Below are 22601 nucleotides of genomic sequence, written 5' to 3'. Positions count from 1 at the left end.
AATATTTTTTATGTACTGAGGACCACAGATATGTAAGTGAGTAAGCGACATTGGGAAAGAAGGGACCAAAACGGCGTCGTGGGTCAATTTCGGGACGCCAAATAGTTAGTGCTTTACTGTCTCAGGTTCGTTTCCTACTCACAACCTTTCGAATAAAATTGCAAGCCTTGATAATAACTGTTTATGGAAAGTTCCCACCACGAAAAACTTCGGTAGTGAGGGTAGTGAGGGCACTATTATACAATATTATTTTTATACTTTCTTTTATTCAATTTATTTCATTTTCAGCTGATTATGTTTTTACTCATTACACTTTATCCGTGTTCCTTGCTGAGTAAATTATTAAGAATGTTTGTCCAAAACTTAGTATCCTTATTCTCAGCTGACCAATAGTTGAATTTGTATCTTTAGTTAGTATCTCAGCTGACTTCATAATTTAGTTGTGTGAGAACACATCAACAACCTGCGAAAGAAGTAGAATAAAATTAGATGTTGAAGCAAAACAAATCTTTGTAGAACACATGGGGGTGTTGTGGATACATTGTTACATTACAAACATCTATGTTGCTGTACACTTACTTTTGGCGATCGTTTCAGCCATGTACGTCCGAGGTGCTTATTTTTCACCACCCTTATATGTATACAATACAATAGACCATGGATGTATTAGTCCCACTAATACATCCATGAATAGACGAACCATTGTGCAAGTATGCGCATAACTTTGCGCAGTGGATATGATTTCTCAAGCGTCTGGTGATCAGCTGATACAGTGCAGTGATAGCAATCAATGAGCAGTTCGCAGAAGAACAGGTAGCTAGCTCGGAGCTCCGTGAAGATTACTGAATATATGTAGATATAGCTGATGGCGACTTTGCTGAACATTATGTCAACTTTGAAAACACCATTAATGTTTATAAAACTCTTTCTCGTGTTGTGCACTTGTCTTCCTGTGGTCCATTTCGCATGTTCGACGAAAACATACAACATTACAGTACACGGCAATACTGTTTCAAATTTAACGCATTTTTGGAAAAGTACGGGCTTTTGGTAAGTATATTTAGTGATCAAATTCTCTGAATTGCACGTTGAAATTACGTTCAGATACGTTTTAGATATGCAATTGAAAGTAAACCTTCAGGAGAGCACTGACTGTATTGAGGGCGTGTCGAAGTCCGGAAATTGACAGTGAGTATAGGAACAAAATACTACAGTATGAAAGTAACGGGGTCCAAAAACAAAAATCAGGAAAAAACTACAGGATTGTATAAAATATTTGATTCTGTATGTATTTGTTATTTTTCTAGCGGCACGGTTTCAAATATTTGAATGTTAAAAGAAATGAATAGCAAGCTAATTATAAATTGTGTTTTTCATATTGGTTAAATTTGATATACAATGCATCTTTGGAAGTGAATACTAAATTTTGCTATAGTATAAACATCCCACCAGTATCATCATCAGGGGTGTACAATGTCAGCAAAAATTGGGATTTTTTTGGACTTTGAGTAGGAATTTTCATTTGTCATTTACACTTTATATAATACCTTGGATAAAATTAAAATGATCTCTTGTAGAGTGGTAATAGACTCGTCATCAATAGAGTCATAAGTCCTAAAAAAATAATTGTTTGGTTCTGATTACTCAACCCCACCTAGCTTTTCACTGCCAACATTAAACTTTTTTATTTTTCAATTTCAAGAAAAAAGTAATAAAATCTAAAAAACTGTAAAGTCTTACAAAAATTAGTGGATGCGGAAACTGACATCAACTTTAAAAAAAGTTCTTCCTGTCTGTAAAATTATGGCTGTACATCTGATAGGAAGAAATAAACAACACAGAAAGAATTTGGAAAATAATAGAAAACCTAAACTTGACACTCGCAAAGAAAAAAAAATATAATAAAATAACATAAAAAATCTACCTACCCCACCTATTCTAAAATTGAGCGTAATCAGAACCATACCATTTTTTAGTTAGACCTAAAGTAAATGCTTTTCCAAGGGTTAATATCCACATTTTCTAACACACTACTTCATGACATTCATACTTTAAATTTTGTGTTCTCAGTCCCCCTCAACCCCATCAGGAGGACTCCAAATACTTTCTGAGTGAGGATGAAGTCCAGAATTTAGCGTACATAGGATCTGTTCCTCACAATGGAATTGAGCAAGTCAGAATACACTGGTTACTGGATATGGTCACTCTCACGTAAGTTTCTAGAATTTAGAACTTAATCCTACTTTTTGCTTGAATTATTCTGTTATTTATTCAGGAAATGATCCAACTGTAATAATGATATTAACACATGTAGGAATAATGATCATTTGACACCGCCACAAATAATGTCATAATCATAGCATTTTAGATGTTATTACCCCTGGCACATTTTAGATGTTATTACCCCTGGCACCGACCCATGCAGAATAATATAACTTCAACTCCCTGGGGAGCATAGTATCCCAAACTAGGCAGTAACTATCCCTAAATGTTGGGTGAAAATGATGGATGTACTCAATCAGTTACTACAATCTTCAGACAATCTTTATTAGTACCAACGTTTCGGCAATACACAAATTTCCTTCTTCAGGGTAAAAAATACTAGCTCATCTGGTAGTGTCTGTGGATGGTAACCTGAAAATCCCTAAAAAGTATGTTTTCTTGTTTTTTATTAACTATTAAATGATGACATCTTTTGATGTAGTTAAAAAATAAATATTGATATGGTAATTTGAGTGGAAAATAAACCTGCTCAGTGATGATGCGCTATGTCAACATTTACCAGTCTGTCCTTTTATTACCCATTCAGAAAAGGAAATGGTACAATCACATATCATTATGAACTACTGGATCAACTTATTAATCTGTTGTGGCAGAATGGATTAAGACCTGGATTTGAGATTATGGGTAATCCGTCCAGTTATTTCAGCTCATTTGATGATGGTTCACAAGTCAGAGAATGGAAGAATATGGTAACAGAATTAGCTACCCGATATATTGGTAAGTCTGTGTATGCTAACAGAATTAGCTACCCCATATAGTGGTAAGTTTGTGTATGCTAACAGAATTAGTTACCCGATATATTGGTAAGTCTGTGTATGCTAACAGAATTAGCTACCCGATATATTGGTAAGTCTGTGTATGCTAACAGAATTAGCTACCCCATATAGTGGTAAGTCTGTGTATTGTAACAGAATTAGCTACCCGATATATTGGTAAGTCTGTGTATGCTAACAGAATTAGCTACCCGATATATTGGTAAGTCTGTGTATGGTAACAGAATTAGCTACCCGATATATTGGTAAGTCTGTGTATGCTAACAGAATTAGCTACCCGATATATTGGTAAGTCTGTGTATGCTAACAGAATTAGCTACCCCATATATTGGTAAGTCTGTGTATGCTAACAGAATTAGCTACTCGATATATTGGTAAGTCTGTCTATGCTAACAGAATTAGCTACCCGCTATATATTGGTAAGTCTGTCTATGGTAACAGAATTAGCTACCCAATATATTGGTAAGTCTGTCAATGCTAACAGAATTAGCTACCTGATATATTGGTAAGTCTGTGTATGCTAACAGAATTAGCTACCCGATATATTGGTAAGTTTGCCTCCATTTCTTTGTTTGGAAATTAAAACAATCTTGTCACTTACAGAGATGTATAATGTTATCTTTAAGTGAAATAGTGCAGTGATTTATCCAACACTCTTGTCAAATTGTTATGTTACAAACTATAGTTTAAATCAACATATATGCCATGTCTTCTATTAAGGATAAGCTAACCCACAATATGGGATTCACCTCAAGTCTACTAGTCATGGTATCATGGTAAGAAAAGGGTGAAATCAACACTCAGGCTTTATACATTGTTGCATTCATTCATTCATTCATTCATTCATTCATTCATTCATTCATTGCCAGGTCAATATGGTTTAGAGTATGTACAACAGTGGAATTTTGAAACTTGGAATGAACCAGACCACCATGACTTTGATGATTTGGATATTACAATACAAGGTAACTTTATTATTCATTGTTTTTACTCATCAGATCAGTATGGCCTTGGTTATGTATTTCAATGGAACTTTGAGACATGGAATGAGCCTGATTCGCATGATTTTGACGACATCCATTTTACAACACAAGGTAGTCAAAGTTTGAAATTTTTTGTCAAAAGTCAAATTTTGAGTGTCACGCTGCCGAAATGGCATTTGTGGTGATATGACGAACAATGAGGTGATACCAGGTAATAACCTCATATAATTACATATACCAGTATTACAAACGGTTGTATATCATTGCAATTCACAAAACTTAATATCAACTTGTTATTCTTCATAAACCTTAAGTATCAACTTTCAGCATAAAAAAAAAAAAAAAAATACTTCTACTTAATATATTCATATTTCAGTGCAATTTAGATCCCTGCCTAGACATTCAAAATAAGTTCAATTAATGTTAATATATCTGTTCTCACTCAATCATAAATTCTACAATGTTATTCTTCATATACATTTTCAGGATTTCTGAATTACTATGATGCATGTTCTGAGGGTTTGAAAGCTGCAAGTCCATTATTGACCTTTGGTGGTCCAGGAGGTGGATGTAAAGATCCACCCAAATCACCAATTTGCTGGACACTACTGGAACATTGTGAAAGTGGTCAAAACTACTTCACTGGTGAAACTGGGGTTAGATTAGACTTTATAGCTATACATCATAAGGTAAATGTTTATATTGTAATTGCAGACATTCATTGTTATAAAAAAGTATATTCATTCTACGAGATTAAGATTGTAAAATTGCAACATTTTCTGGTGGTGAAAATATCTATGTTTATAATACATGTCCAAACTGAACATACTATTATTTTTGGCAGGGAACACTACATGTTTCAAGAAGCCAGCAACCTATGAACACAAATGAATGTCTTCACAGAAAGTACCTAAATGTTATATTTCAAATTCTTTCGTTATAATTTTTGAGAAGCCAACGTAAAATGAGTACCTATTATTGTTCGATTTCAGGGTGAAGGGTCATCAACATACATATTAGATACAGAATTAGAAACTATTCAAAGAATGCAAAGAAAACACCCAAAGTTAGCTCATCTACCATTCTATAATGAGTAAGCAGATTTTTTTTTTAATGTTCAGTTTTTGTGAATGGAGCTTTGTAGTGGCACATATTGACTTAATTATATTATAGATCTCTCTCCAATGTCTATGATTATACACGTAGCCAGTCGATGTAAACAGAATGCATCTTTCTTAATATGTTGTTGATCTTGCAGATGCAGTCTTTGTTATTTCAAATATTTGCATATTCATGATGCTATTAGCATATTTGTTAGTCATGGGATATTTCCGTATTCAGTGTAATTAGCATATCTGTTTTAGTCATATGATATTTTCATATTTATAATTCTTTAAAGTTTTATTAGTTGTTTAATTTATCAAGTCAAAGCAAAATTTTCTTCAGTATCTGGATTATTTTCAAATTCATAAATTATGTTTTGTTGACTGTAGTGTGACACAAATATGAATTCTAGATAGTTAAAAACACTCCTTATGTTGAACTATTTATTTATGTTTCCATGGCAGTGAAGCTGACCCCCTAGTCGGCTGGAGTAAAGGTGAAGATTGGCGAGCAGATGCTAGATATGCTGCTGTAGTTGCCAAGGTATTTATAAATTTATATCATTTCCTGTAAGAGATATTTTATTAATATTACAATGTGGTCTATAAACACTTTGGTCTTGTGGTCTTTGTTTTATTTTCAAAGCTCTAAGTTGGTGCCAGCCATATTAAGTAAAATGCAAACTTTCAGTTTCTTTTTCCTTTCACCAGGTCATAGGTCAACATCAAAATCAGGTTCTCAGTAAGCCAGGCAATGCCATCAACTATGCACTTCTGAGTAATGACAATGGATTTATGAATTTTAATCCTCATTTCTTTGATGAAAGAACCCTGCTTGCCAGATTTCAAATGAACAATACTACACCAAGAAGTGTACAGTTTGTCAAGAAACCTGTCCTGAATGTGATGGGTCTACTAGCATTGCTTGGAGAGAAACAGCTACAAGCTGAAGTCACAGGTAAGGAGGTAGGGCTAGAATATAAAGTTAGTGCGTTAGAATCCAACGTCTATGGTTGGTGACACTCCCATACTCTAGAGTGCACCTATATAGCGCCACCAACGACTTTGGTACAGTCTAAATTAGGCCCTAAAATTCCCATTCTGTTACCACTAGTTGTAACTGTATGCTTTCTCATTACTATAGAAATGAAAACCACTAAAACTTTACAAAGTTTGTTCAATCATTCATGTCCTATATGTTTCATCTCTGAATAGCCCCAAAAAGATAGTTATCCCAATGTTGAAAACATACACTAAAAATATAAGAGTCACACACAAGCTATATATCAACAAGTTTATTTCATTCAATTCTGAATTGATATATAAAATTATACCAAATTGAGGTGGTTTTTTTGAGTTCTCAGAATAGAAGATGCATTTATTAGAATAGAAGACATATTTATGAAGTTTACACCATGTGTGAATTATTAAGATGTTATCTGTTTACTTATTTAAATCTCATTATGTTTGTGTTCATAGTGAATGGATCAGTTGTTAGCAATGATAGTAATGTTGGAGTAATTGCATCTGAACACATACCAACAATCAATGGCACAGCTGATAGGTAAATTAGTATTCTTGTCTCTGTCTCTGTCTGTCTGTATATATGTATGTATGTATGTATGTATGTATGTATGTATGTATGTATGTATGTATGTATGTAATGTATGTGTCTGTCTGTATGTATGCATGTATGTTTATATGTATGTATGTATGTATGTATGTATGTATGTATGTATGTATGTATGTATGTATGTATGTATGTATGTATGTATGTATGTACACGTACGTATGTATGTATATATGTGTGTATGTATGTGTGTGTATGTATGTGTATGTGCATGTGTATGACATATACATATCTCTGTGTTTGTCTGTGTTTATCAGTCAGTCCATCTCTCATTTGTCCTTTTGTCATGGTAGGACTATCAGTTTGCAAATTAATCTTCATTTCATGCCATTATTAAACAAAGTACAATACTATGAGCACAAAGAATATAATTAGTGTGTAAACAGCTTTACTGCAGTATTTACACACAAGTACATTTTATCAGTTATGTTATTATTTTTGTCTTTTCTATTTAATATCACTTTCTTATTCTTGTCTTTATCCAGTTGGCAAGTAGCAGTACTTATTTATAATAGTGATGATACAACTCATACTTTTGGACAAGATAATCTGATTTTAAATTTTAAACTTTTTGAGAAAATACAAGAAAGGAATACAGGTAACTTGCATCCAATTGTCTTATACATTGTCTGCTATTCTGTACAAATGTGGGAAATTCAAACTGGCGTAGACAGCATCTTCACCGAAGTCTTGTTTTCACCCTCTTTTTCTATCCCCATGAAATGCGTGACAACTTGTTTTTGTACAAACTGTTTTTGAATGTCTAAACATTGCAAAAATATTTTTAAAAAATTTGACATTATTCATATTGCAGAGCATAAAAATAGACACAGAACCTAAACCTAACGTTGGCTTATCTGATAATCTGTTACATAGTACATATTTTGAAAAATTTTTCATCTGTCATTATAATTTCTATGCTGTATATTCAGAACAATTTTGTACATCATTTTTATTTGTTTCAGATAATCTAATCTATGCTGTATATTTGATTGATAACCAAACTGGTAACCCAAGTGCATTATGGGAAAATATGGGCAAACCCATTTTCCCAACAAAAGAACAATTTAGAAGGTTAAGAAGAGAACAGGTAAAGAAGGAAGGAAGGGATTATGCCAGAAGTTATCAGAAACAAACTTTGATGCGATGTGATACAGATGTTACTAATTTACATTGTGTTCAGAGTGAAAGTGTCAAGGACTTTATGCTATACCTAAGCCTAAGGAAAGGAATTCTATTTATCTACAAGTTACATTATTTGGTCAATGAATTGGCTATTTTACAATTACAATTGATGTGTTAGCCCATTCTCTACTAATTTTAATAGTTGTCATATAAACATGTTATCTACCCAAACTTTCCTGTTGTATTCAACCTGAACTTTGAATGTACATGTACATATTTCTAAATTGAATGATAGACTTAGCAGTCATAGTGATAACCATTACTAGGAATTCAGCCATTCCAGAGTTGTAAAAATTTGATTTTGTTAGTATACCATCCAATGAAATATGGTGTCTGTCAAAGGGTTTGCCATACACTGACCTTGTTAGTATACCATCCAATGAAATATAGTGTCTGTCAAAGGGTTTGCCATACACTGACCTTGTTAGTATACCATCCAATGAAATATAGGGTCTGTCAAAGGGTTTGCCATGTACTGACCCTCACTTCTTTCCATGTTTAGGAGCTAGTCAGAATCCAAGATCCCAAACCAATCACACCAAGTACAGCTAGTATGAAAATGACATTGAATATGCCAGGAGTTCTGTTGGTTCATGTTTGTCAGAAACCAGATGTTCAACCAGACCAGGTGAGGGTGATGGCATATTAAGTGAAGAATAATTTCTGTCTACAGCAACATTTGGGTGTTTTCTACAGCACATATGAGTACCAAGTTGATGTAGCCTAACATTTCAGAACTTGCGCTGGTTATTAAAAGCCATGGAACAAAATGATTTGATGTACCAAAATATCATTTTCAGTGTCTGTTTGCATTTTCCAAAACCAATAACTTTTTTTGAGGGGGGAAATTTCATATTTCTCACTTTTAAATTTAATACTTAAATAGTAATGTAGTGCATTCCAAGAAAACTGATTTAAAAAAAAAAATCTTAAAAGGCAAAAATTTTTAAGTTAAACAAGTCAGACATTTTTAAATAAGTTGTTAAAACTGTTTTGTGTCATCCTTGGCAAATGTATTCAATGATGTGTCTGTTTTGTCTTTCCTGCGAATGTGATAGCTGTCATATTGTATATGCACTTTTAATAGTTTGTGGTTTTCCAAATTGTTTTTGCCAAATAAAATCAATTAATTAATCTAAGTCAGTTTTCTTCCCTTTCCTTCACATAGACAACTGGTGTAAGACTACATAACATTACCAAAGATGAGGTCTTGATTATTTGGGATGATGGCTGTGTCAACTCTAAATGCCTTAAAACTTTTGAAGTGGAATTTTCATCTAAAAGTTCTCAGGGTCCATATCAGAGGATAAATGATGTTGATTTGATTTTTACTTCGTATTTTTTCTCCCCAGAAAATAACAGTGTAGGTAAGTATTAGTGATGTAATTTACTGTGTCAAAGGTCATAAGGTCGTGTTTTCAGATATTATATATAATCCTGTCTTTTCAATCAATGAAGTTTTTTATGTTTAACAAATAAATTATCTACCTCTCTGACCCTTGCATACAAACACCAAAACTGGGCAAATGATGACAAGATGTACATTTGTTTTGAAAGAAAGATATGTGTAGTGTTCTCTCTGAACAAACATGGGTATCAAGTCCTCTTGTCATTTCTGTGTACCCTGTAAAATAAAGATCATACTCAAAACAAGATTTTATGTCAAAATGTTATGATTCTGCTGTGTGCTGTGACCTTGTAAGGGAATATATGTTAGTTTGATAGTGTGTTAAGAACTGAAGACTTTCTAGTACAATGTAAGGGAATATATGTTAGTTTGATAGTGTGATAAGGAGATGACTTTCTAGTACAATGTAAGGGAATATACTAGTCTAGTATGTTAGTTTGATAGTGTGATAGGTTTTTTAGTTGTACACTATTGATATTAATATGTCAATCTGGTCACAGCCATTTTTATTTAGTAGCTATAATGACTGTTTTGTCATCTTTTTTTGTTTCAGATCCTATGACATCCACTATTACAGGTTTCTACAGAGTCCGAGCTGTTGATTACTGGGGAAGACCTGGTGAATACTCCTTACCAGTACAACTTAAACTATGAACAGACAAACATGAAAAGAAAACAAAAACTCTACAAAGCAAAGTAAAATGCAGCTTACACCTTTGTCAGCAAATTATGTTATAAATATTGCACTGTACAATAACTCTCCTTTGATTGACAATGGGTATTCAGAAACTCATCAGTGGCAATTCTATGCTTTGCATATGGCAAAATTGTTTTTACAAAACCTGTACACACATGAGATTTATTTGACTTCAAGGAGATGACGTCCAACAGTACAAATCAGAGAGTTGATGGTAGAATATTGTACAGTGATATTGGTTAATGTGTCTCTTTCAATAAATTGCATCAAGCCTGTCAAAATTTGATTCCTGTGACTGATGGGAAACTAGATTTATGGAGACCAGTTTAAATATTTAACTTCAAAAAAGATTGAGAAGAGTACTTTGTGAAAAGGTAATCAAAAGGATGACATAAATTTCTAGAACATTGGTGAGTGACTTATGCAATCATAATTCAAATATGTTGTAAAGCAGAGAAAAACTTCATATTTTTTTCTTCATAAATTCTATTTTCATAGTCATGAATTTTACTTGTTTTTATATGAAGATGTTTTATCCAATTCCTGAGTTCATTTATAGTAGAAAATGGTGTACAAGATACACACATTTAAAAAAAAAAAATACTGCTGGACAGTAAGTCAGTTGTTTTTTTATACTTTTGTCTTAATTGTTGAGTAAGGTTTGTGGTTAACAAGTCATTGAGAATGACATACTCCCCGCTATAATTGGGTTTTAAGGAATTATCACTACTCTGATCACGCAACAACATTTGTGAACCTAAAACAAACAGCCTTAGATATGTTGTGTGTGCTTGCTGGACATGGAATATGCCTCCAACAATAAAGGATTGGTTGGGTATGGGGGATCATATCACGATGAAAATGGAGTCTGAGTTATGGCTTTGGACATGGAAAATTCACAAACAAAATGGCTGCCAGGCACAAATGTTGTTGCGTGATCAGAGCTATATAAAAGTTAATCTTCAACAAAAGGTGTAATACCGGAGTTGCAGTTACTGCAGCTTTAAAACAAGTCAGCCCTCAAATAATGGATGCAGAAAAAAACAATAGATACAATAAATATTGATTTAATGTACAAGAAAACAGTCTTGTAATTTATTGGAACACAGATTACAAATAATAAAGTTCATGTGACTGCAAAATAAACACAACACCTGTACAAGTGTCAGTGAAGGTCAAAGTTCAAACTGAAAATGCAGCCAACAATTTCACCGAACAATTTTCCAAATAAGAAAACAAAATTCTTAGAAATAGTGAACTTTACAGCTCATTGTCACAAGTAAACAAAACAAGAATCACACATTTCTTGAAAACTATCGCAAAATATCTGACTAAGTAAACTAATCTTTGTAGTTTTGAATCTCACTTCAGTTGATAATATTCATTATTTCACAAAATCAAGGGAAAAGTTCATTCAGTGGGATTAAATTTGTGCAGCCAAAAAGTCTTGTCTATTGGAGATTGCCGTAATTGCCCAACAATAAGTTTATTTGTTTGCCTGCTGAGGGCGCTGTTGTCAATGTGTTTGTTAACATCCTTGTACTTGTGATATGTCGGGAATGTTTTTTTAAAAAACTGTTTTGTGAAAAATATTTGTCTTACTCATACTATCGTACACCATGAACAATAAAGGTACATCCAATGAAGGTACTGATGCAACGTACTGTATATGTGATTTTGGCTCTATTCTTTGTGTTATTATGTATGCTATATATGATATGATATGGGTTCGAATCTCATTGTCTGTTACTTTGGATTTTGATACGTTGTTTTCTTTCTCTCTCTATCAATTTTGCTCTCTCCCAGGCATCCTTTGTCAAAGTTTTCTGTCCTGTAGTCAATGACAACCACCTGAAATGGGAAAAAGTAAGATTTCACCATTTTTCTTGGGGAAGCATTTTCTGTGTCATTAACTGAACTACTGGTAGTACTGGAATAGTGATGTACTCTATAGTATCTGACATTTGTGCCAAGTTTGGTTGAAATTTTGAAATACTCATGGGTGTCTGAGATAGGTTGTTCACTGACATGGACAGACATTCAATATCATTCATTCCTCCCTATTGAGGGCTAAGACCGTTTGCACAATATACGATAAAAGTGTCAAAAATTCTTTTATGAGTACCCAAAAGGTGAACTTTTTAATGGATTACTGATATTATAAATGGTATTTACACATTTTGATAGACATCAAATTACAATTTTCTGATCTTTACTTTGAAGTTTTACAGATGATGAAAACAGAAAGAGACAATTATGAGTTGTGAAAGTACCCCTGACCCATCCTCAAACAAAAGTGATCCCCTCCCCCATGCCACAGTTACAGCTTGCTATTGCAGCTTCCAGTTTCAGTTACCTAGACACTATAAATTGTTACACTCACCTAGACACTATAAGTAGTTGATGGAAGTCCTCTGCAGTCATACTTTGCGGGTCATTTTTACGCATTTCAACAAAATCATCCTCTACAGCCTGAAGAGGGAAACAAAGGATCATACAAACACATTGTGAGACATATACCAAGGTGCAGGTATTGGGTGGGTTGGTTCACATAATCAGATAACATGTTAATCTATTCAAATATGATAAAATGAGGTGATAACTTATTTATCACATACCAATGACGGATGGAGGTGATAAGTTATTTATCACACATCAATGAAAGAGTGGAAGAGATAACTTATTCATCACATGCCGATGACACAATGGAGGTGATAAGTTATTTATCTCATACCAATGACAGGGTGGAGGAGCTAACTTAATTATCACATGCCGATGACAGGACGGAGGTGACAACTTATTTATCACATACCAATGACAGGATGGAGGTGATAACTTATTTATCACATACTAATGACAGGATAAGGATATTTGACAAGAACAAAAATATCTTGTAAATATGTTATCTTGCACAAAATCCAATATCATGGATAAGTATACACCTGACAATTCACTTAAATATTAGCATTTCACATTTTGATGTCTATGGTGATGAAATACAGAGTGTATGTTGTGGGAGAAGTACTCACTTTCTGTAATTCTTCAGTCAGGTCATAGTTCATGGACTGTATAACACTGATGTAGGTTCTAAATCTAGATAATAACACAGGTGTAAGAGATCTATGGATTGCAGCAAATGAGTCACCAACTGAACTACTACAACTGGTAGTCTGAACTTTGATGGGAACTTGACTGTCACTCTGCAGAAAGTAAAATAAAGAAGGTTGGTGATGAGTACTGAAATCTACAAATTAAACTTTCTCTAGCCTTTTGTTGAGTTACTAATTTATAAAACCTTACTCAGAAATTCAAATTATTACTAAATGTACTGAAGATGTATCATATTACAGGGTTTCTAAAACCTTAGCTGAAACTTACACATCCACAAACTTCAAAGTCTGTTCTTATTGAGTAAAATAACAAGAATATCATAGACTTGTAAATAGCCATGAACTACTAGGAAACATGTCAAATTATTCTGAACTGCCCATTCCAGTCATTTAGGACATTTTGAATAGCATTTCTTGATGAGCTAAAAACATAATCTTCTATCTTTCCAAAATGGGAATATGACATATTTAATTACTCATAATTCTAGATTTGTCACTACTAATTTGTTATTCATGTGTGCCGTTATCCCACACCCCCTCTTCCCCTTAGAAAATACACTAGATATTATTTTCTTCAAAAATAATTTATTGTTACTTTTTGAACAGAAAAACAGAAAGTTACTTGACAAATAAACAAGTACTGAAAGGGAGAGCTTAGAAAGCCCCCATAACAAATAATAATTAAAGAAAACATAAGAAACACAAAATAAATGAAGATAAAAAAGTACAAAAATGTACCAGTATACAAAATATACACAAGTTATTAACCTACCGGTAATAATGACTTCCCTTCTGACAATGTAAGGACTTCAATATTAGTTGGAAACTCTGATCTATGATAATTAAAATCATAATCTACTTTCTGCCATGATATCACGTTACCTAAGGCTGTCACATTCTGAACTCCTGCAACAAAAATTAACATTTTATTTTAATGTCAGTATATGTATAGGAAATAAAAGTCAAACTTTAACTAGTACTTTAGTCAAGTAAACTTCCCATTCTCAGTTAAAACTGGAAAGAAAACAGGATCACTGCACAACATTTTTAAATAGACAACAAAATTAAACAAAAGTACTGTCCATATTATAGCGGGACTTCAAAATGGTTATCAAACAGGGTGTTCACTATACTGGAAAATCATAGATATAATAGGTGAAAACAAGATGGTGGATATCAAATTTCACTTACTATTTCTAAAGTACAAAGACTAAGTTTTCATACAGCAAAGTTTTGGGTGATTCATGCTACTTTCATTTTCAAACAGAAGATACATTCTTTCCCAAAACCAAAGTATGAATTTTTCAGCCATAATTCAAAAGCTTGTGATGGATCAATGGATGGTATATGAAGTTTTAACAGATTTCTTGAGCTATGCATGCACAATTCCCATGGCTAGGCCTAAAAAAATCTTGTTTGGTTCCGGTTGCCTGACCCCACCTAGTTTTTTCACACTGACCCTAAACTTTTATTTATGTATTCGAGAAAAAATAATAAAATCACAAATATTGTGAAGTCTCGCAAGAAATAGTGGATGCGGAAACTGACATCAACTTAAAATCACAATATAAAACTGTTCTTCCAATCTGAAATGGCTGTACATCTGATGAGAAGAAACCAAAACACAGAGACCATATGGAAAGCAACGGAAAACATAAATACCTAACTTAGACACTCACATATGAAAAAAATATATAAAAAGATAAAACTAAAAATCTATGTCCCCCACACCAATTCTAAAATTGAACGCAATCGGAACCACACAATTTTTTTTGTTAGGTCCTATCAGTGTGGGGATAACATATTTCTTCATGTCTTACCGTTTGTATCTAATTGTCCTGGTTGTAAGGCTGTTTCATCAATGACAAGATGTGTTCTTTCACTTAGCTGTAATAATCCACTTGTAAGTCTATTGGCTGTGTAGTCTTTCTTTGGAATAAATTTCAGTGTGTTCATATTTTCCAGAGTCATTGGTAGTAAATAAACCTAAAAATAATATAACATTATTATAAATTACAAACTTCCACTTTCTGTATTCAAGCCACTGATGTAGAAAATAACACTCAGTATACAAATTGTCTAAAAAACTTACAGATTTATTTTTATATTTATTTCATATTTATAATATGATAATTATAAATGTAAGATAAAGGCTGCAAACTTAGGTTGGAAAGTAAAATATGAAACAAACACATAAATTTGATGGGCCAGTGACAACATGAACAATGCATTATGGTCACTTAAGGGACGATTGCACAATGTCGCACAGGCTCAACAAACAAACATTGTTCGTTTAGGTAAAAAAAAACCTCGCCCCTCCCCTAAACGAAAGTTCACAAATGCAACATCAAACATTCATGTGTAAACTATGTTGAAAACTACAGCAGTCACACCACTACAATCAATGTAATGTAAAAACATAGTTATAAACACATTACATGTAAAATACTTAGTCTACAGAAACCCAGCACCATATCTCGTGTTTAGATGTAAATTTGTATCAACTATAAACATCTCAGTAGTAAATACAAAAGCTGTTATCATTGAAGGAGTGAGTTTTCCACCGAAGTTTGGTTAGAAGTGTGAAAATGAATTTCAGCAATCGCATTCACGCTAGATCCCCTCCCCCTAAACAAATGAAGTCTGCTTATTGAGCTCGTGTGACATTGTGCGATTGTCCTGTAAAGACTACTCGATGATACAAAGAATTTAAAACATTAGTTAATAAGGAGTTTAGATCATTCAACTAATAAATTACACCTCTGTAGGAGTGAGGTAGTTTTCTGGTCATTTTGTATACTGAGTGTTATTATCTACATCTGTGGCTTGAATACAGAAAGTGTGAGTTTGTAAGCCTCCTTATTAAAATTCAACAAATTGGAAACGATTTCCTTTCTGAATCAAAGTGATGAGGTATTACCTTTGTTACCAGGTCTTGTATAAGTAGATATAATTGTTGTGAGAAGCCTGTATTTGGTGGACATCCTGTTAAGTTTAAAGAAAATTTACCCAAAGCCATCACGTCTCTCCTTGCATACCTGAAATTAGAGTTGGGATCAGTTTTAGTAATTACAATGTCAACACTAACTGACGATAAAGTTATTTATGTTTTATTGTATTATTATTTGTTTCATAGTCCAACAAAAATAAATAAATAAATAAATAAATAAATAAATAAATAAATACATACAAATATTAGTTGTACTGTATTCAAGTTATTGGAAAGACAAAATATTATGCAGTTCAGCCATAAGAAGTGCTGTTAGGAAGGAGCTTTTGTATAGGAAGTGAGGTTCACAGCTGTCAAGTATTGTAGCCTCCTGTGAAAAGCATTATATCTCACTGTTCCAAATCTAAAGTGAATGACATTCTCGGCTAGTCAAAACATCCATGCACGTTTCTGTTTTGATGGAACTCATGAACTTGATTTCAACACATTTCAATGACTGTGATGTGATTGGTGTCCATGACAAAAGCTTTGCACATTTAATATATTTTCTAAACTCTAGTGCCTCATCAGTCGTGTGATAATTCTTACAAGAATACTGCAGTATGTGACTGGAATATTCCAATAAGAGTTCTATTTGATTGTTTCCAAGAAGATAAAATGTTTGTTGTCTGTATACTTACACTGATGAGACAAGATGAAGTAACAGATACTCTGCAGCCAGGCTATCACCAAATAAGGCTTGTTGTAACATTGCTATTAAATCTTGCCTTACAGATGCAGCCTCTGATAAAACACTTTGGATGACTATAAAAATACAGAGAAATATCTCAGTACGTAGATAAGTGTAGACATGTCTCACTACTCACATCAGCAGAAAGTAGTAGGCAAACAACAGTTGCAGTTCTAATGTGTCATAGCAGACGTACTAGCAAATCAAGTTCAAAATAATGCAAGACAGTTTCTAATAAAAAGGTTTGGGAACCATGGTAACAGATGGGGGAAATCTGTAAAGCATTCCAATTGGATTAACCTTTGGGAAACACAAATTTGATATTTTGATCAAATCACTTGTCCTTCATCAGTGTCCACACTAGATCTGACTGAACGATACACATGTAGTCATTGAAAGTTTGTTACGGCCAGTTTCTTAATGTTCACTGACTCTGTTTCATAAAACCATACAGAAACCAATTAGAAACTGCATACTCTACACTGAGATAGCAGGATTGCAATTTCCAGCTACATTTAGTACTGCAACTAAACACCAGATGCCTTTGTTTTGACGTCTGCATGGCGGCAGGTCTGTTCATTTCAAAATATCTCAAGAAACTATTCATCCATTCTTACTATCTTAAAGTGTAGCTGTACAGTTTCTTATTGGTTTCTGCATGGTTGTATCAAACAGAGCCAGTGAACGGTAAACTTGAATTGGGGTATAAAACACTTCATACCTGTTTGGTGTTCTTCAGAGTGGAGATTTTGTGGAAGTAATGGATTACAATGTTGTAGTTTATTGACTACTATAGCATGTAACCTTGGTACTAGTGATGGAGGTGGGGAGTGGGCATGTCGTTCTTCTACGCCTTCCATAGCATCACTCGGATCTACAAATGGCGATGTTTCTCTGAAGAAGGTACATAGGAAATAGTCATAACATTAAGTTCATGTCCTGCACTGTTAGAATTGTAGTATTTGAAAAGAGAAAGACAATTTCTTTCCATAAAATATTATAAAATAAAAACTTACAGTGGTTGTTGAGTGGCTGTTGCTAATGCTGGATCCACTGATAGCACACCAATGAACTCAATGACATCATTTACACGAAAATTATCAAAATTTTCATAAACCTACAGAGACGAGAAACAACAATAAAAAAATCAATAACAATACATATTTTTAGTTCTTTTACTGGAAATCTCAAATTTTCATTGAATTCAGAAATAGATTTCAGAATTATCCATTCTGTTGATATCAATTCTGATGTGAGTGGTAAATAAATGAAAAGCCAGAAACAACGAACGAACTTACTAATATTCAACATTTTATCTTTTCAGAAAGATTGTAAAACAATATAAGAGTAAAAGGAAAACATGAAATATTCTTCTGTATACACTGAATACACAGGCTCTTACTTTTACAAGACATGCCGGACCGGTTTCACCTGGCAGTGGAAAATTCAAATCAGGAGTTACAGGGGGTGACACACCACTGCCTTCCTCTGTCCTTGATCTCTTGGTCTCTGATGTTTGTCCTTCAGTTTCCATGGTAACTTCTGTGCCCTCTGACTCTGTGTTTGTTTGTTCATCATTGTCTAGACTTCTCTTCTGTCTGACAGTGGAATAGGATGTTGAAGGTGTTGCCCTAGCTTTACAATCACTGGAGAATGCTTACAGTGGGCTAAGGAAAACAAACACTTCACTGACATGAAAAGTCATTGCCATGCCAGATGAAGATTTATAATGTGGATGTTAAAATTGGTGCCTGGCAGATCTATAGAAAAGATGGTCCTGAACAATAAAATGATTAGATCCTATCTGTATGTAGATTCACTTTAAGTAAGCACTATAGCGAAAACCTGGGATTGAATCCTGGGCCTTTCAGCCTATGCGAGTTCCAACAGTATTAATACTAGGGTTCTCTGCCAAAATTATGGTACAGTACAAGTATATCAATAGAAGTTTTACCAGATTTCTTGTCTGTTTTTTTTCTTTTTTCCTTGAACTTTATCAAAAACTCACACCGATAACAAATTATGCTGTGTGTATGTAAATGAACACATAACAAATTATAAGTAAGGGTTGATCGCACTATGTCGCACAAGCTCAATAAATGAACATAAAACCCTCCCCTCTCCACCAAAACAAACATTCACAAGTGCCACATCACACATTTATATATATGATGTAAACCATGATGAAAATTTTAGTAGTCACACCACTCTGATTGATGCAATGTAAAAACATGATTGTAAACATGAAGTTCCAACCTTATGAACCTGTTTACTGAGATGATTGTAAACACATCAAAATACTACCCAGAAACCCAGCACTGTATCTCACATTAGACATAAATGTTTATCACCTTATCAAGATCCAGGGGTGAACAACTCATTTTGTGAACTGGTGGTCCCCAGACCAGTGCCTTAAAAAATCTAGTGGTCCTGCTGAAAGAATTAGTGGTCCCAGGTCGCGCTAATGTGAAGCATTAAATCTTGCCTATGAATCTGTGTATTCAGAGGACTTTTTAACATAGTCATTAACAGTAAGGTACTGGTCCGACCATGGAGGTATAAAAATAGATGGTCCGACGGACCAGACAAGGTAAAATTTGTGTGGTCCGCCCAAAAAAATCGCTAGTCCTGGACCCAGGACCAGTGGATTTGTTCACTCCTGATCATCTCACTTGTAAAAACAGAAGCTTTTATCACTGAAGGCGTGAAAGTTTTCGCAATTTGGTTAGAAGTGTGAAAAGGATGTTCAGCAATCACATTGATGCCAAACCCCCTCCCACTAAACGAATGAAGTTCGCTTAGTGAGCTTGTGTGACATTGTGTAACCATCCCTAACTGACAGAGACATGAACATATTCAGATAAACCCTTTACCAATGTCTGATAGCAATAAAAACTGAGAAATGTAAAGTTCTGACAATGTAATCTGTCAATGACATTGCAACATTAATACAATAAACGTGATCAACTCTTTTAGTCATATTTGAACAAAATGTTCAATTTTTTTTTCTAAATTCTTGATAGAAAGGATATTTCTTTAACCCATTGTGTTTCAGCAGGTACTGGTACACAATACAGTGTTTGCCTATCTAAAGTTTGATTCCTGGCTGACTCTACATTGATTCGTTGGTGAGGTAAGCAGTCTGCTATATCACGATATCTCCCTGTCCTAAGGCTCTGTAATACAATGGAAGGAAGGAAGAGATTTTGATAGACATGACTTGAATAAAGTGAGGATACAGATACAGTACTGCAACTACTGCAACACATACTGCAACACATACTGCAACTGCTACCATATTACAAATATTCCAATAGTCTGAAAAGGTCCAGTCCTTTTACGATCATTACAAATTCTATGTAATAAGAGTCATTCACTTACTGTTTGTCCTGTTTTTGTATCTTCAACTTCATACACTCCCAAATAGAACTCTGGATCAAACATGTCCTGAATCATACACCTAAATTTGACAAGTGTGTTTGGCTTCAAGTTGTGAAGCATAGTTTTGTTCAATGACGGTACCTATAGAAGGGTTGAAGGAAAAGAAAGACTATATATTAATAGACTGAGAGATATTGAGACAAGAACAACGGCCATGCTTCTGTCTAATACTTGCAGAGTTAAAATTTCAACTTTCAAAGAGACAAATTAGTGCAATAAAATCTTTATGCAAATCAGCTATGTAGGAACCACCTAATACAGTGTTGCAGCCAGCCTTTTGAAAGAGTGGGACATAGTGTCCCGAGACTTTCATTTTTCTGGGTCATCATAAATTTTTTGGGGACATTATAAAAAAAAAAGCCCCAATGGCATTGTAGCACAACTGTACAGTTTTGTAAAAATATTTACCCACATGCTGATCCATGCTAGATATTTGCTTCAAATGATTATACAGTTGCCTATCCAGTCCTGTTGTTATCAATGCAATGGCTGTTGCTATACATGTAGGTGTGGTCATGTTGCCAAACATATTTGCACACAATTTTAGTATGGGTCATCTATGACCTGTCACTTCCAAAATTGTGGGTCAGGTCCAATAAATGTGTGTCAAATGACCAAAAAAAAACACTCTGGCTGCAACACTGCTAATATGATTTACATAAATTGACTGTGGGTGACATACAAGTGACATTAATCCAATAAAAAATAATTACTTGTGTCCAATATGAAGTTTATTCATTTGTCCATTAGTCACTGTCGTTTTCTTTGAAATAGACAATATCATATTACTAAGTCTATGTATTTGGTCAATTTTGACATTTAACTTTGAAGATCAAGGTCAAGGTCAAATATAATAACATCAGATGAAAGGATTTTAATATAACTTTCCAAATCAACCTTTCTGATGCTAACCCAGCCTTTGACCAATCTCTTTGTAATCTCTATCAAATCATTGCTTACCCATGATAATGTATTTTTTTCTTGCAATCTTTTACTAAAATATTCACATGTTGTTTGTGTCCAGTCTTCTTTGTTTTGTTCTGAAAGTAAAACCACAAGAATGAAAAAGTTACTGAGCTAAAACAGTAAAAACGATTTTAAATCTAGTGTTGGACAGAATAGTTTTATGATCATTTCATTGGTCTATTGTGCTGCAAATTTCAAAAGACTTTATTATATTTATGTCATAAATGTTTGTGATGTTGTAAGAATAATTTCTGTATTATTGCATTTTTTGGATGACACCAGGAGAAATATCAATTGCATGCTTCATGATTACAAACTTTCTCATTTATAAATTAAATTAATAAATTAAAAAAATTAATTAGTTTATATATCACCAACTTCATTCTCGAAAAGGATGATAAAAACTAAAACACAAAGAACACATACAAAAGACCATGGACGTAAGCTACAAACATAACCATCCAATGTTGATTGAAAAATTGAGTCAATTGTTGAGTTATTATTAAAACAGCATTCATTTATGAAAAACTAGATATTTCATTACTCATTCTGAAAATATTTGAAATCGACAATGTTGATATGAACATACGGTAAACAATCTGTAATATCACAGACCATTACCAAAATAAAAGTTGTATTCAGTGAAATGGCGTATTATTATACATGATTTCATGGAGGATTGGAAACGTGAAAGAATAATATAATATAAATAGACATCTTCAAAGCTGTGACGGAATTCCTAATTGTTATTGTTTTGACTATTTTTTTTCATAAAATGTTATATATAAAGTCTTGTTTGTGTTTTGCTGGATTGATTGTTTTTTCTCGGGATAGACCGACTCTTTCTTACCAACTATGTCAGCATCATGCTCGTACAATTACCACCGGCACAAACACATTTGTACCGCCAAGCGATGCATGTCCATTCACGATACGCAGTGCCCATTTACACCACAATAGTCAATACTATCTGTACTGTACATGCGCTTGTTGTCAAAATTCTTTGTCTTTCAATATACTTGCCAAACATTACTTTTCATCTCTTTCTCTGAAAGTCGTTTTACTGAAGACCACAACTTACCAAAAATCCGCTGAACTATATCAAGTGGACAATTCAACCAATCCTCTAAACCCGGCATTTTACTTTTTCGTTCTCTGACACACACAGCAACGTTCAAATAGGGCTTGCAAGCAATTCTAAATGGCGGGAAATTTTCACATGTGATCTTGTAACCTCTGACCTAAATCAAAACATGTGTGTAAGTTGGTTGGGATTTCTTCTTCTTTACTATTTTTGTAACAACGCCATCTAGAGGTACCGGTGAGAGAATTTTCTGACGTG

The 22601-nt window shown here is 33.7% G+C and overlaps 2 protein-coding genes across 2 annotated transcripts; one reads left to right on the top strand and one right to left on the bottom strand.

The window, feature by feature from the left end:
• The first annotated feature begins 827 nt into the window (after positions 1 to 827).
• Positions 828 to 10118, top strand: LOC144446785 (alpha-L-iduronidase-like). Its single transcript, XM_078136620.1, has 14 exons — positions 828 to 1050; positions 2071 to 2211; positions 2810 to 3000; positions 4055 to 4150; positions 4526 to 4728; positions 5032 to 5132; positions 5608 to 5686; positions 5854 to 6100; positions 6622 to 6706; positions 7258 to 7370; positions 7738 to 7862; positions 8460 to 8585; positions 9126 to 9324; positions 9919 to 10118. The coding sequence occupies exons 1-14, from the start codon at positions 866 to 868 to the stop codon at positions 10017 to 10019; spliced, it is 1992 nt and encodes a 663-aa protein (XP_077992746.1). The 5' UTR covers positions 828 to 865; the 3' UTR covers positions 10020 to 10118.
• A 1421-nt stretch (positions 10119 to 11539) lies between these two features.
• On the bottom strand, positions 11540 to 22398 carry LOC144446562 (mini-chromosome maintenance complex-binding protein-like). Its single transcript, XM_078136354.1, has 14 exons — positions 22341 to 22398; positions 21254 to 21333; positions 20234 to 20374; positions 19887 to 20028; positions 18255 to 18511; positions 17875 to 17969; positions 17567 to 17749; positions 16803 to 16916; positions 16093 to 16210; positions 14993 to 15158; positions 13945 to 14078; positions 13092 to 13262; positions 12446 to 12534; positions 11540 to 11913 (listed from the first exon to the last, which is right to left on the bottom strand). Exons 1-14 carry the CDS (start codon positions 22396 to 22398, stop codon positions 11799 to 11801), a joined length of 1863 nt encoding a protein of 620 aa, XP_077992480.1. The 3' UTR covers positions 11540 to 11798.
• Positions 22399 to 22601: the final 203 nt, after the last annotated feature.

The sequence above is a fragment of the Glandiceps talaboti genome, chromosome 15, assembly GCF_964340395.1.
Source record: "Glandiceps talaboti chromosome 15, keGlaTala1.1, whole genome shotgun sequence".
Classification (NCBI taxonomy): Eukaryota; Metazoa; Hemichordata; class Enteropneusta; family Spengelidae; genus Glandiceps; species Glandiceps talaboti.
Note: the sequence above shows the minus strand (reverse complement) of the source record. Positions and strands in the feature narration are given on the sequence as shown.

What these genes read in the sequence shown, in the direction of transcription:
- LOC144446562 (XM_078136354.1), bottom strand. Translation starts at nt 22,398, where the DNA reads ATGCCGGGTTTAGAGGATTGGTTGAATTGTCCACTTGATATAGTTCAG. An exon ending in AAAAAAATACATTATCATGG is followed by an intron (nt 20,375 to 21,253) that starts GTAAGCAATGAT and finishes ACCCTTCTATAG; the next exon opens with GTACCGTCATTGAACAAAAC. An exon ending in CTTCATCTTGTCTCATCAGT is followed by an intron (nt 16,211 to 16,802) that starts GTAAGTATACAG and finishes CTCTAATTTCAG; the next exon opens with GTATGCAAGGAGAGACGTGA.
- LOC144446785 (XM_078136620.1), top strand. Translation starts at nt 866, where the DNA reads ATGGCGACTTTGCTGAACATTATGTCAACTTTGAAAACACCATTAATG. An exon ending in GCTACAAGCTGAAGTCACAG is followed by an intron (nt 6,101 to 6,621) that starts GTAAGGAGGTAG and finishes TTGTGTTCATAG; the next exon opens with TGAATGGATCAGTTGTTAGC. An exon ending in CCCAGAAAATAACAGTGTAG is followed by an intron (nt 9,325 to 9,918) that starts GTAAGTATTAGT and finishes TTTTTGTTTCAG; the next exon opens with ATCCTATGACATCCACTATT.